Genomic DNA, 14,556 nt, shown 5'->3' on the forward strand with positions numbered 1-14,556 from the left:
ATGTCAGATGAGAGTCTTTGAGTGCTGTATGTTATCCTGTATTATTTGAGATCATTACATCAATTTACCATGGACACCTATAAGGGAATACTGGTGTTGATTTACTAAAACTGGAGAATGCAAAATCTGATGCAGCCCTGCATAGAACCAACCAGCTTCCAGTTTTTTTTTTTTTTTTTTTGTCAAAGCTCAAAGGGTAACTCCACATTCATGTGGAAAAAAAATCGCAAATAAAGAAAAAGTAATATAGCGTATAAAATTGCGACACAAGTCATATTGTAATTGAATGTTATTAAAAATGACATTTCCTTTTTTACTCTGTAGCCACTGTAATTTTCTGTAAATGCAGTGCAATATGGCTACCTGGAGTTGTTCTGTACACAGACAGCTAAAGGTCTGCCATAGACGATTTGCAACCAGACAGACACAGATGGGGGATTCCCTCCCGTATAGCCATTATGTTCTCCTGGCAGGGGGCTCCATCCCCACAGGAAGCACACAGTGATTATTGCTAGTGGCTATAACAGCTGCTAACAATAATCGCATATAAAATCCGGCAGGATGGTTGTACCCAAATTGATTGATCAATCAAATTGGATATATTCCGCCTGCCCTTGCATGGTTCGAATCTTGGCCGGTTCAAGAGGAACCATCTATGGCCGGCTTAACTCTCCATATCTGATGTGCTGAAAACCTGTAAAAAAATCCCTTACCTTTGATGCAAAGGCAGGTATGCTAATTTGGCAAACCAATGACAGGTCAGACAAAAGCTAAAGTCAGGCCAAGCAAAAATTGAAGACAACCTGTATACATTAGGCACCATGACCATGTTTTTTAAGACTAACTTTACTAAGTACTATTGAGGCTCTTTACTGTCATATATTTAAAAAGGACTCTAAACTAAGGAAGACCAAGGGATCCTATAAGAGTGCGCATCAATCCATGCAAAACATCCAAGTGTTACTAAACCCACAACAGTAAAATCAGTCTGTATATGCAGTAAACAAAACTTGCTCCCATCTATAGCTGGCTATCGCAGTAAGAAGCATTGGAAGGCTAACAACAGGTACAAATAAGGTCAAGGATAAATCCAAGGAAAAAAACAAGCTTAAAGAGGGAGTCCCACGAAAAAAAAAAATTAAAAGTCAGCAGCTACAAATACTGCAGCTGCTGACTTTTAAAATAAGGACACTCACCTGTCTCAGGGTCCAGCGATGTCGGCACCTGAGACCGAATCGTCCCTCGGTCCTCGGGTGCTGCCGCCACCATTCTCTGTAAGGGAATCAGGAAGTGAAGCGCTGCGTCTTCACTTCCCGGTTCCCTACTGCGCATGCGCGAGTCGCGCTGCGCTTCCTAACTGGTCCCCGCTGTCTCTGGGACCCGTGTGTGTCCCAGCAGACAGCGCGGTTGGGACGGGAAGAGGCATAGACTCCCGTGAGAGTCTATGCCGGAAGTGGGTGCAAATACCTGTCTTAGACAGGTATCTGCACCCCCCCCCCGAAAGGTGCCAAATGTGACACCGGAGGGGGGGGGTTCTGAAAAGCGCAGGTTCAATTTTTGTGTGAACCTCTGCTTTAACTTACCACCAGCCCGCAGACAACCAAATAACCTGTTTAACAGTATGCGTTAAAAGCAGGAGTTTAGTCTACACACATTCGCAAATGCATGCGTAAGCCACAGAGCCTCATCAAAGGCACCCTGGCATACTGTTAGATGGGTTATTTGGTTGTCTGCGGGCTGGTGTTAAGTTAAATTTAGTTTTTCCCTTGGATTTATCATTGGTCTTGTTTTTACCTGTTGTTACCCCTCCAATGCTTCTTACTGCGATAGCCAGCTATAGATGGGAGCAAGTGGCGTTTTTTTTGTATCACTGTGGTGTTTTTTGGTCAGGCAATGCACTGACATCTGTGCAGCCATTGTGCTATATGCTGGGTGTTCCATGTGCCCCTGTACCTTTAAGAAGGGGTGGATCCCCTTCAGTCCGCCTGCTCTCACCTATCCATCAAAATGCATGTGCCTCCACTGTGGAGTCACTCATCAGTCAGTGATAGGAATTACAGATACCAGGGTGCCTTGATGAGGCTCTGTGGCTTACGCATGCATTTGCAAATGTGTGCAGACTAAACCCCTGCTTTTAATGCATACTGTTAGACAGGTTATTTGGTTGTCTGCGGGCGGGTGGTAAGTTAAGCTTGTTTTTTTCCTTGGATTTATCCTTGGCCTTGTTTGTACCTGTATATGCAGTAAAGCATGCTTGTTATACTCACTGTGGAACCTAAGCCTGCACATTGTGTACAAAGGCTGTTTGATTCTGTCTTCTCTGATCCTCCCCTGCTTTCACAGTCCCCAATCCACCTCCTGATAGAACAGAGCCTTGGGGACTAGCTGCACATGCTCAACATGGTGTGTATTGCTAGAGTGTTTTTTTTTCTTGCAAGAGTGCATGTGATCAGCACAGGGCCAATCAGCACTGTCCAGACAGAGGGTCAGGGGTCCTGCAGCCTTATAGGACAGTCAGAGGAGAATGAAACCTCCTCCTACAAGCTTTAACCAGACACTGATAGAAGTCACAAGACTGCTCTATCGGCTGATGAGAAAAAGTATTTAGCAGTTTATACTTACTAAAACTATTGCATTTCCGCGTTCTGTGGGAGACCAGATATAGTGAATGCTAGGTTTAGTAACACTTTAAGAAAAGAAAGCTGTTTTTGAAAAATCAATAAAAATGGGTTTAACCATGACTTACGTACTTTTCCATTGTCAGTTATCATGCACTGTATTTGCACATTGATAACAAAAACAATAAATAACAAAGTCAATAAATTCAAAGGCAAAGTGCAGCAATCCATAACAACCAATCAACAATGTGATTGGATGTTACAAAGCATTGCACTGCGCCACTGTTAAGTTCATCACAGTTGAATAAAATAGATGAAATAGCATGCCATACAAAGTATACCGTGTAAAAATCATCAGACAATAGCAAAATGAAGGCTTAAATCTGCCAGAGATGCATAAAACACTGTAAAGGTTTTTATTACCATTGTAAAATGTATTCATAGTAATGCATAATGGGAGGAATTTACTATAATTGAAGAAGACAGAATCTGGAGCAGCTGTGCATAGTAACCAATTAGGGGCACATATAAGACCAGTCAAGAGAGCAGCAGTGATTGGTCTTTAATACAGGAAGTTCCTGCACAGCGGCACAGTTGTTCAGGGCTAGATTATTGCACAGATCTGGAAGAAATACACAAAGAGTGACATAAAAACACACATGCAATTTGTATTAGTACAATTTTTGAATATCTCAGGGGATCTGGATACACATAAAGTGCGTATTTATCAAGATGATAGACTACATAGCAGAAGTTTCGCTGGAGACCAACACAAAGGTTCCAGCTGTCCTGCATCTTCTAAACAAGTGCTCAACACTTCTTTGTCTATATACTTTCATCCTAAAGCAGGCCATAGGTTATGCAATTTTCTTTCCCACAGGTTGCAGAAAAGAAAATTGCTTGATTCCCCTATCAACACTGACTGTGTGTTGATGGGGGAATCCCTCCCATGGAGCTATTGTGTTCTACCGATGGGGAGTGTGGGGAGCTGCCCATACCGATAGATGGAAAAGCAGCTGAAACTAGTGTAGAGTAAAGATGCAGCAACCAAGTGAACTATTGCTGATTCAGACATCAAAAGTGTGACGCCACAGGATACTATAAGTCTAATTGTCCTGTCACTGGAGAAGTGTTACCAGCCACACTTTGTCCATCAGACATGGGCCTTAATGTGATTCCCTGAAAAACAACTGATAGGAACATCTGCTATGCGTCCCTTGCTTTAGGCTTGAAAACATGCATTTTACTTGCACTGTGTCAAAATGTGGTATAAGCATTTGTATTTAAAGGGGTTGCAGATCTCACTCCTCTCCCACCGTAGCTTACATTTGCTCAGATATAGCAATTATATTATTTCAATATTTTAGATATCCTGGTTTATTTGATAGGGCAATGCACAGAGCATAAGGAATGTGAAAAGTCCAATATTCTACAGCAGGCCAGCACATTTCACCTTTTATTGGTCAAAACAAAGAAAGCTGACTGCTGATGTGTCATTGCACATTGTTCTTTGCTTGCTTGCTGCCTGTTGAAATGCTATTCTACCAGACTGACTGATACTCATCTTAAAGTATAACTATAGGCAAAACTTTTTTTACATTCTGGATAGAGGAAGGCTAGGTTCACATTGCTGCAACTAGGGATCCGACCTGTGAAACCCCAAGTCACATGACTTGTGAAATCCCATGTTAGTCAATGAGAGCTGTCTTAATTAGCACTACTGAAGTTGCTCCGACTTTAGAAAAGGTTCCTGTACTTCTTCAAGGTGACTTGTATCCGATTTATGACCATAGACTTTAATGAAAGTCACCTCTAAGTCGGATCCTCATCTATATTGATGTGATTTGGATCCAACACTACAGGAAAATTACCCAGGCATTCCTGAAAGTCACTTTTAAAGTTGCATCAAAGTAGTACTCAAGTCGCCAGCAAGTCGCCTGGCAAAGTCACACCGTAAGTCACGCAACTTTCAGGTCGCAGTAGCGTGAAAGGAGCCGAAAGGAAAGTTATAACCCCTTTTAGTTTGTTTTTTTTGCCATCTGTGTCCCATTGGGGAGATTTCCCTTCACTTTCTGTCCCATAGCCAAACAGGAAATGACAGGAAAGCCCTTCAAATTAAGGGAATCCCCTGGGGACCCCCAGATCACCAGAACTGGTGTCCCTCATTGGAAGATACAAAACATCTTACAGCGCACACATACAAAAATTAAATTTATCCTGCAAGGTTAGTTAAAAACACCTGAACATATTCAAAAATACGGGGGTTTGGTCACACTATATGGTCATATAGCACTAAGCCCACTTACTGCGACAAAGTACCCCGAATTAGTGGGTTCCACCTTAGTAATAGAATGAAAGTACCTGTGTCTCAACCATGGGAGATAACCTCTTCTATGTAGGAGAACTGAAGGGATTCCTCCTATGCAATGGTGGCAACTAATAAGAGGTAATGAAGGGGGGGGGGTGCTCCCCATTGGAAGATGTCCCCTCTATTACTTTTCTGAGGATAACCCAAAATGTGGGATTTTCTTTTACTTTCACTTTAATGGTAATGGTAAATAAAATAACAAATAGAGAGAGTGAATCTTCCTAATGGGAACAAACAGCAATAACAACTGACAAGCTTATTAATCCATCTCCACTCTATCCAGAACAAAAAAAAAATCTCTTTTCTTGATCATTTTTTTGAGTAAAAACAAATGCTAATATCATTAGGATAAACATTTATAAGCAGATTACTTTATGTGAAATTATGGCCATAAATATAAAAAGGAAGCTAATTAGTAATGTCCATACAGTGCAAAAAAATCACAGTCGCAGCCTCAACAGAAGTGGAATGATGATAGAAAAACATGCTCAGTGCATGCAAGTTTCATGAAGGAAAGCTGATTACAAGGTAATTCCATATGGAGACAGGCCTTCTTCAGCCAGAATCATGGTCAGGTCAGTCAGGTTAATGCCTTAGTCATGTGGCACTGCCAACACTTCATTAAGCTCATTGTCCAGATGCCAGATCTTTCCAGAATGTGGTATGTGTAAAAATTGAGCACCAAAAAAATGAAATTCTTCATCATCCTTCAAGATGCAAACTTTTCGATACATTTACTTTCATTGTTCTATTGCTACTGGTTAAAATGTATGTAAAAGCATTTTGAATTCCTTTTGGATAAGAGTAGAAAAGTTTTAGACCCTTTGTCAAGTTTTTTGCAGCCAGTGTCCCCTCTATATTTGTTTATTGAGACAGTAAATGAGGAGAATTTGAAAACCTTGGATGGTCACCAAAGCAAGAGGAGAATGAAAAGCCTTCAATGGGGACACTAGCACCTGTGACAACTCTCCAAGACTGGAATTCCAATCACTTTGGAGAGATTCCCTCACAATTCCTGTTGTCCCCAGCTCAGGAAAGGAAGGAAAATCTCCCCATCAGGACAAAACAAATAACCTGATTGGAATCTAAACCCTTCCCTACTGTATTGAAAACAAAAAATGTGTAAGCTTTAAATAACTTTAAGACCTCATGCACACAGGGCGTTTACCCAACTCTCCTAAACATCTTTCCTCCTGGCAGCATCAAGGTTTTCCTGACACCAGGGCATTTGCCCAACTTTCCTAAACGTCTTTCCTCCTGGCAGTAATGTTAAACCCTTTGTCAAGTTTTTTGCAGCCAGTGTCCCCTCTCTATTTGTTTATTGAGACAGCAAATGAGGAGAATTCAAAAACCTTGGTTGGTCACCAAAGAGAGAGGAGAACGAAAAGCCTTCAATGGGGACACTAGCACCTGTGACAACTCTCCAAGACTGGAATTCCAATCACTTTGGAGAGATTCCCTCACACTTTTTTTAAAAATTTTATTTCAGTTACTTATATAGCGCCGTCAATTTATGCAGCGCTTTACATATACATTTTACATTCACATCAATCCCTAACCCTCAAGGAGCTTACACTCTAAGGTCCCTAACTCACATTCATACATACTAGGGACAATTTAGACAGGATCCAATTAACCTACCAGCATGTCTTTTGGAGTGTGGGAGGAAACTGGAGTACCCGGCGGAAACCCACACAGGCAGAACATGCAAACTCCAGGCAGGTAGTGTCGTGGTTGGGATTCGAACCAGCGACCCTTCTTACTGTCAGGCGAAAGTGCTATCCACTACACCACTGTGTCGCCCACTCCTGTTGTCCCCAGCTCAGGAAAGGAAGGAAAATCTCCCCAGCAGGACACAGGCAAAACAAATAACCTGATAGGAATCTAAACCCTTCCCTACTGTATTGAAAACAAAAAATGTGTGAGCTTTAAATAACTTTAAGGTATCATGCACACAGGGCCTTTGCCCAACTCTCCTAAACGTCTTTCCTCCTGGCAGCAGCATTTGGCAGAAAAAACACTTGGTGCATGTAAATGCATGTAAACACTTCTAGATGTGTTTAGGCGCTTGGGCATTAATTAATTTAATTTGCAAGAATGCTCATTTATTCTGGTGAATTAAAAGATAAAGTCTGGGTTCAAACATAGGCGAATTGGCCGCAGCCGCAGCATATGTGAACCCAGCCCTAAGCTCAATTTTCACAGCTAATTGACAAAGTAGTTGTTCAGAGTTTCAGGTCAGTTTTTAATCAGGTTTAGGTTACGATTGCATCAGTATCCAGTCAGTTTTACATCAGGATCAGGTCAGGATTTTATCCTGTTCACAACTGAATGACATGTGCGATTCAGAAGTGTTCCCGTAGAAGCCAGTGGGCCTGAATTTGCACCTGAGCCTGACCACCCCGCTCAGAAAACTGACAGGACTCTTTTTCAATTTGCACTGAATTCGCACTCCGGCTGCACTGGACATATGTGAACAGGTACAATAGAAAGCAATGTTCTTTCGCATGTCATGCGAATTGGATGCGGTTCAAAACGCATCCAATTCACATATATGTGAACCTAGCCTAAACACTCAAGCGCTTGATGTACCTAGCATTAGGAGGGTCAAGTATTTGTTTCTGTCAAAACGCTGTTGCTCCTTGATACACTGGCAGTGGGTATTTTTTTCTGCCTCTAAACGCATATGTGTGCATGGGCACATAGGTTAACATGTCTGGGGCGTATAGAGGCAGAAAACAAAAGCCAGATAGCCTAAAAGCAGCGTTTTTAATGCTCAGTTTGCATTAGGCCTTAAGCTCATTTGACTCTTTTTAGCAAAGTGCCTGAGGGCCGGTTCACACCAGAACACACATGATGCAGGAAACTTGCGTTCCATGAGCATTACAAGAAGTACCATGCGATTGCAATGAGTTTTCAATAATTGGGGATAAAACTTCAGCCTATTCAAAATGAATGGGCTGAATTCTCATTGCATAGAACGGCATGTGAATCGCAAAGGAACGCACAGCATGTTCTTGTGAGATTCTTGGTGTGAACCAGCTCCTAATGAATTCTGGTGGCCACAGGCAAAAGGAGCAGTTCTTTCAATAGACAATTTGGGGTTGATTAATTAAAGGCAAATGGGCTGTACACTTTCCAAGGGAATTTTCCCCAGACTTCCATCCAAACATGTATAAGCATTTTCCTTTTTTTTAATTTATTTGGCAAGGGATTGGGTCATTTTTGCAAAGTGAAATTTCACCACAATTTTCTTTTTACTTAAGTTTTTTATTAAAGTTTTGCAGATTTTACAAACTTTTATTTGCGAGTGCATCGGAAGGCATAGGAAATGCAATATACCATATGACAATCAAGAAAACATTAGTGAAAACAAACATAGCAAAGCAGAATTCTTATGACAATATGTTATGGAGTCCAGATTTCAGATGCAGGTACATTGGTGGGGGGGGGGGTTATGGCAAGGGTTGTGTTCTGCAAGTAAGGTAGGCATTGTCGAGTTCAACGGAGAGTAGTACTGTGTAATTAACAAAGTAAGGTGGTAGTGTCGATATTGAAGCCATGGGGGGCCCATTCGCTCTGGAATTTAGGCAGGGTCAGGTTTACTTTGGCGAACATAAGTTCCATCTGGAGATGTTGATTAAGGAGTTGGGGGACTAGTTGATAAGAAGGTAACGACATGATATTCCAGTTCCTTGTTATGGAGTCCAGCCACAATTAGGATGTGGGTAAGGATGATATGCTGAGAAGCATCCCATGTTCCCATTCCCAAGCCTAGCAATGCTAGTTGGGGTGTGATTTTTGTAGAGTTGCCGGTGATGTTGGTGATGAGGGTTTGAACAGATTGCCAGAAGGGAAGGCGCAGAGGGCAGGACCACCAGACATGTACAGTGGACCCTGTGCCTCTGCAATTTCTCCAACAAGCAGGTGAACGAGATAGTGAAAAGCGGGATCATTTTGTTGGCGTGTAATACCAATGGTGAAGTATTTTTTGCGCTATTTCCTAGTGCGATATGCATCTGGAAGCTTTCAAGGTGAGGCATGTTGCGAGGTGCCCGGATGTTAGACCTGTGAAAAGTCCAGAGTATCTTCCCATTTTTTCATTGATGGAGTCTTCTCTGGGGTTTATGTAGAGTCCAGCATTTTGTAGATAATAGAGGATCCCTATAGGAGTGATGCAGGACGGTCATAGATTTGTATAAGGTCGGTAGTGAGGGGTTGATACGATCTTGTGATAGAGGACAGAGCATGTCGCACAGTTAGGTACTTGAAGAAGCCCTTATTGGGAATGTCGTAATCCTCATGTAGGTGTTGGAAGGGGCGTAGCTTGCTCTAATGTAGAATGTTTACAATTGTGGTAATGTTCACTGTTATCCAGGAGGCTAGGGACATATCAGAGCATATTATTTCCAGCGCAGCCAAAGGAAGAGATTCCATAGCGTTTTTCCGAGGGACCGTTATTTTGATGATGAATTGAACTCCAGACTTTGAGGGTTGCGTTTACTGTGCTTAAGAAAATGGCGTTATTTGATGCTGTAGCCATATAGCAACTAGCAGAGGTTTGGTGGGGTAGTGAAGGGCGGATTCTTCTATTTGCGCCCACAGGGGGCGAGATGAGGGTGAACACCAATGTTGGGTTTGGTTTAGGAGAACTGCTTTGTAGTAGTTCTTGAGGTTAGGAGCTCCCATCCCTGCTTTGGACGTTGCAGTGCACATGATGGAGTGTTTAACTTTGGAGCAATTGCCATCCCAGATAAAGTTGTTGATGGTGCATTGTAGTGTATCCAGTTGAGAACAGAATAGCGGTATTGGAAGAGTTCGGAACATATATAGCAGGTGCGGCAAAAGAAACATTTTGGATAGTACTATCTTCCTAGCCCAGGTGAAATTTCACCACATTTAACTAAGCATTGGGAGAAATTCCTTGCGAGGTGAAGCGCCTATTTGCCTTTTTGTAAACCAAGCACCTGATTTGTGAGGCCCATTTTTATGTTGTTTGCAATGTGGCCTAAAGGTTTGGTCACATTTTGGCTTCTTGAGGGTTTTTGGTAATTACGCAGTTAGTTAAAACCCATAAGCATGCAGCACGTTTGAGCTGGATGACTCAGTTCACACTGTGCAATTAAGACGGCCAAAAACAGAGAGATTTTCTTTCCTGCAACCATGGGTTTCAGGAAAGAACATTGCTTGTTTCCCCCATCAACACAGTCATTGTTGATAGGGGGAATCCCTCCCAAAGAGCTTGTGTGTCCTCCCAGCGGGGGTATCCCCGCCAGGAGAAGACAGTAATTATTGCTAGCAGCTATAACAGCCGCTGGCAATAATCACATGTAAAATTGTATAGGCTGGTTGTACACAAATTGATCAATCAATCAACTTGAATACATTCAGCCTGCCCATACATGGTTCGAATCTCAGCCAGTTCCTACTGAACCGACCACGATTTCAACCATCTATGGCCAGCTTTAGTAGATCAGTGTGTTAGGGCAAAATGAATGCCGTCTGAGCACTGAGAGTGCAGTTGCCTATTCTTCTGTATGGGTTCTCACGCAGGATCTCCCCAGGGGAAAGCATCTGCAGGCAGAATGGTTCCTGTAAAATGAATATGTACTATATTGGATATTCTCCTGCATAGCACACTGTGTGAACAAGGACTAAGTTAGGTGCCCCATATTAAAAACTGCTGCCTAAAGTAACTAGTCAAGTGTTCTCCATCACCTTCTAACCTGGAAAATTACAGCTTAAAAACGACTGGTCACAAAACCAACACATTAAGGCCCGGTTCACACTATTGCGATGACAGACATTGCATGTGATTCCCACCTCACTGCTGTACAGATCACATGCAATGTCTGTGCCATGCGATTTCAGCCATACAAACTGTATGGCTGAAATCGCATTGCATCCGCACCAAAATGGTGCAGGACCCTTTTTTTGGTCAGCACTGGAATCGGATCTCATGGGTGTTCACACTTATGCGATCCGATTCCTGCACCATTTTACAGTTCGCACTGCGATCTGCAAACTGATCTGGGGGTGTTGTTAACTTCACATTGACACCCGCAGCGGTTCACAGATTTCAGTGTGAACCACTGTGTGATTCTGGTGCAATGCAGGAACTCGCACTGGGTTTGCAGGGTTCCCTCATCGCACAAGTGTGCACCGGCACTTACTCCCACTTCTGACCTCCTAAAAATGCCAGTTGCCTGAATGTCATGTTGACCCTTTGGCATCAATGCTTTTTGAGTGGCTGATCCATAATCATTATGCAGAGATTTTTTTTTTGGGCCAGTGGCGCAGGACAACAGTCAATTAACCAGCAGTTTTTTTAAGGTGGCCAGCAATGAAAGGCTCCCATGACAGGTATCCTTTAAGGCAAACTTTACTCAAGGGATAAAACAGGGCTTCCATTACTGGCCTCTTGCTATAAAAGGCTAGTTGCCTGGCGGGTATATGAAGCCACTGGCTTTAGTACCTTTTAAAGGTAACATGGATCAAATTCCAGCTGATTTCTGCTGACTTTTGTTGAAGGAACCGGGTGCAAAATTCTTGGCCGAACAACACCTATATCTGTACCTATAGACACTGTTCAGGTATCCTGACATGGGCAGGTGTCAGCTGTCAGAATACAATAGTGGCCCTGCAGACTCTTCCGTCCATGCTGTTTGGCTTGGATGAGGGAATCAAGCAACATCTTATGCTGGCCATAGACGGTTCAAATCTCTACCAAGTTCAGCAGGGAGTGGCCCAGATTCGCACACTGTATGGGCAGGCTGATTGTACCCAAGTTGATCGAATGATTTTTCATCCAATTATTGCCAGCAGCTATAGCTGATAGCAATAATCAGTGTGTTCTCCTGACTGGGACAGCTCCCCCTACTGGGGGAACACAATAGCTCTATTGGAGGGATTCCCCCATCAACAGTTATTGTGTTGATTGGGGAAATTGAGCCTGTGGTTGCAAGAAAGAAAATCGCACCATCTATGGCCAGTTTTAATATGCAAGGCCAGCTTTACTGATCTAAAACAAACATTAAAATTCGGAAAGTCAGGAATCTTTATGTGCATACTTGCTCTGTGTTGATAACTGTTACTGAAAAAGAGTCAGAAATGGAAGCCTCCATGTGGATCTTAGGAAGATTGAGGACCATTTGGTGATATCTTTCAGCCTTGTGTATGTCAGATCACTTTATTGCTACAAAATACTTTTCATTTCCATTCCCACTGTCCCTTTTTCATACCAGTGTACAGAACCATACATGTATTTTAAAGTTTTATTGCAAACCCTTGGGTTTGATCACAGAAAGGTACATTTCCTCTTATTATAGTACATTGGCATTTTTTGTAAGTACATCCATAAGTTTAAATATACAGCTCTAGTATATATACACAATATATACAAAGATGGTCAGGAATGTCAAAAATAAATCATAAATAATGTACATTTAAACCACATATTACAGCTTCAAATAACTAAATGTGGGGCATTTTGGTCCATAAAACCCATTTCTAAAAATAGAAATCTTTGAATAGCAGCAATGCTTTACTTCAAGCATTTTAAACCAAAAAAGGTAATTGCAAGCCCATGGCAATACACTTAGTTAGTACTATCCAAACAAAACAAAAAATGTACATTAAACTTCACTTCCACATATGGAAGAAAAAAGGTACAATGCCCCAGAATTAGTGTCACATTAAGGTGTGAACATCACAGTTCTACTGCAATTGTAAGTCACACTCATACCACTGTTCACTTGTGAAAGCAGAGTCCACCAGCCAAGAAATTCCATCTCATCCGGACAGTTCTCAAGCTATTCTGGACCTCTGGTTTAGAAAGGCACGTTGCAAAACGAAAACAAATCAGACTAAAACTTCAGATGTTCTTCCACCTCGAAGACTCTTCCTGAAACTCCTCAATCTGCTTACAAAGTCTGGAATCTGCAGTCTCACTGGCAGAGTTGGTTCTTCATAAAACCAGCCCCCTCACAGCTGAAGGCCATGCCTGTATTAAAGTCACTTATTGTCCCTCGTTGACTAAGCTCCACTGTGCGTTCATCCAGAAAAACTGGTCATGTTGAAATTAAGGCTGTGATGCTGTCATGAAGGATGTGCAACTTTTGTGACTTGACTAAGAAAAGGTGACCACATGGTGACGGAAGCCTTTCTCAAAGGAAGGACTCCATGGGTGGGGCGTAGGAGAAGCCCATAAAAGCTTCCGCTGCCTCTTTAATGCTGGCTGTTATTAGAATGCTGTCAGGTGACTGGCCAATGGAATTTGGAACTGGTTCTTCTGTGAATTCAGGATCAAAGTGTTGCAAATCGCTTGGGCCACTCTATTGAAAAGGAAGGTAAACAAAAACAGTTTAGGACCATGAACTTGCAGATGAAGGAGATACTTCCCCACTATGCTACCTCAGCAATCTAAACCGCTAACAAATAAGGTCATGCTCTTAGATGGACAGTCTGCCATCGTGTTTTATCAAGTTACAGATTAGTGCTGTGAATCTAAATATACATGTGAATCCTGCATGACTGCACTAACGTCCTAATTCATTCTCATACAAGACACAAGTGAGGGAAATTTACTAAAACTGGAGCTCTCAGAATCTGGTGGAGCTGTGCATGGTAGCCAATCAGCTTCACACTTGAGCTTGTTCAATTAAGCTTTGTCAATAAAACCTGGAATCCGATTGGTTTCTATGCAGAGCTGCACCAGATTTTGCACATCAACCCCAATATGTGATTTACAAGCAAATGAACTAATTAAACTGCAAGTCTAATGTCTTCCAACATTAAAAATAGCCTGGCATTAAGACATAGCTGCTTAATACTTACCACATTTGGGTTAAAAGGAGGAGTAATCTTCTTATTGATGAGATCATCCCAATTAATTGGAGAGAAAAAGATGTGGTTCTTAATCTCCATCTGTCAGCAAAGGAAGAATAGGATTAGACCATCAAAAGTAATTATGCAGACATGATCTTTGAGTGTCAGAGCAGCATGGGAATTTTGTACATGGAATTTCCACTTACAAAGTCATTCTTGGCACCGAGTCTTTTAGTGCGATCTTTCTGCAGTAGGCCCTCCAGAAGATTCCTGGCTGAGTTGGTTATGTTTGGTTTTAGCTGCAGGGGCTTATTCAGGATGTTGTCATACATCTCAGCTGTGTTACGGCTGTAAAACGGTGGCTGTGGGAGGGAAAACAAGCCTTTTGTTAGATTTGTGGACAACACACTTTACCATTATTACCAAAAAAAGGCAGTGGGGTTGATTTATCAAAACTGGAGAGTGCTAAATTTGGTGCAGCTGTGTATGCTAGCCAATCAGCTTCTAACTTCAGCTTGTTTGATTAAGCTTTGACCAAAAAAACTGGAAACTGATTGGTTTCTATACAGAGCTTCACCAGATTTTGCACTCTCTAGTTTTAGTAAATGAGTGTAAATTATAAATGATTTGGATGCTACTTACCAGGCCATAAAGCATTTCGTACAGTACTGCTCCTAAGCACCACCAGTCAACTGTTCTGTCATAAGGCTGTTTGTGAAGAACCTCTGGTGCTAGATACTGTAA

The 14,556-nt window shown here is 42.0% G+C and overlaps 1 protein-coding gene across 3 annotated transcripts in view; it reads right to left on the reverse strand.

Annotated features, from left to right (window-relative positions):
* Window positions 1–12,246: 12,246 nt before the first annotated feature.
* SGK1 (serum/glucocorticoid regulated kinase 1) overlaps window positions 12,247–14,556 on the reverse strand; it is a 206,663-nt gene continuing 204,353 nt past the window's right edge. For all 3 annotated transcript variants that reach the window (XM_073627312.1, XM_073627315.1, XM_073627314.1), the window contains 4 exons: window positions 14,455–14,550; window positions 14,019–14,174; window positions 13,822–13,911; window positions 12,247–13,319 (listed from right to left, as the gene is read on the reverse strand). In XM_073627312.1, coding sequence (XP_073483413.1) covers window positions 13,152–13,319; window positions 13,822–13,911; window positions 14,019–14,174; window positions 14,455–14,550 — 510 coding nt within the window. In that variant the 3' untranslated portion in view covers window positions 12,247–13,151. The remainder of the gene's footprint in view (window positions 13,320–13,821; window positions 13,912–14,018; window positions 14,175–14,454; window positions 14,551–14,556) is intronic.

Source organism: Aquarana catesbeiana, linkage group LG04, assembly GCF_042186555.1.
Source record: "Aquarana catesbeiana isolate 2022-GZ linkage group LG04, ASM4218655v1, whole genome shotgun sequence".
NCBI classification, from domain to species: Eukaryota; Metazoa; Chordata; class Amphibia; order Anura; family Ranidae; genus Aquarana; species Aquarana catesbeiana.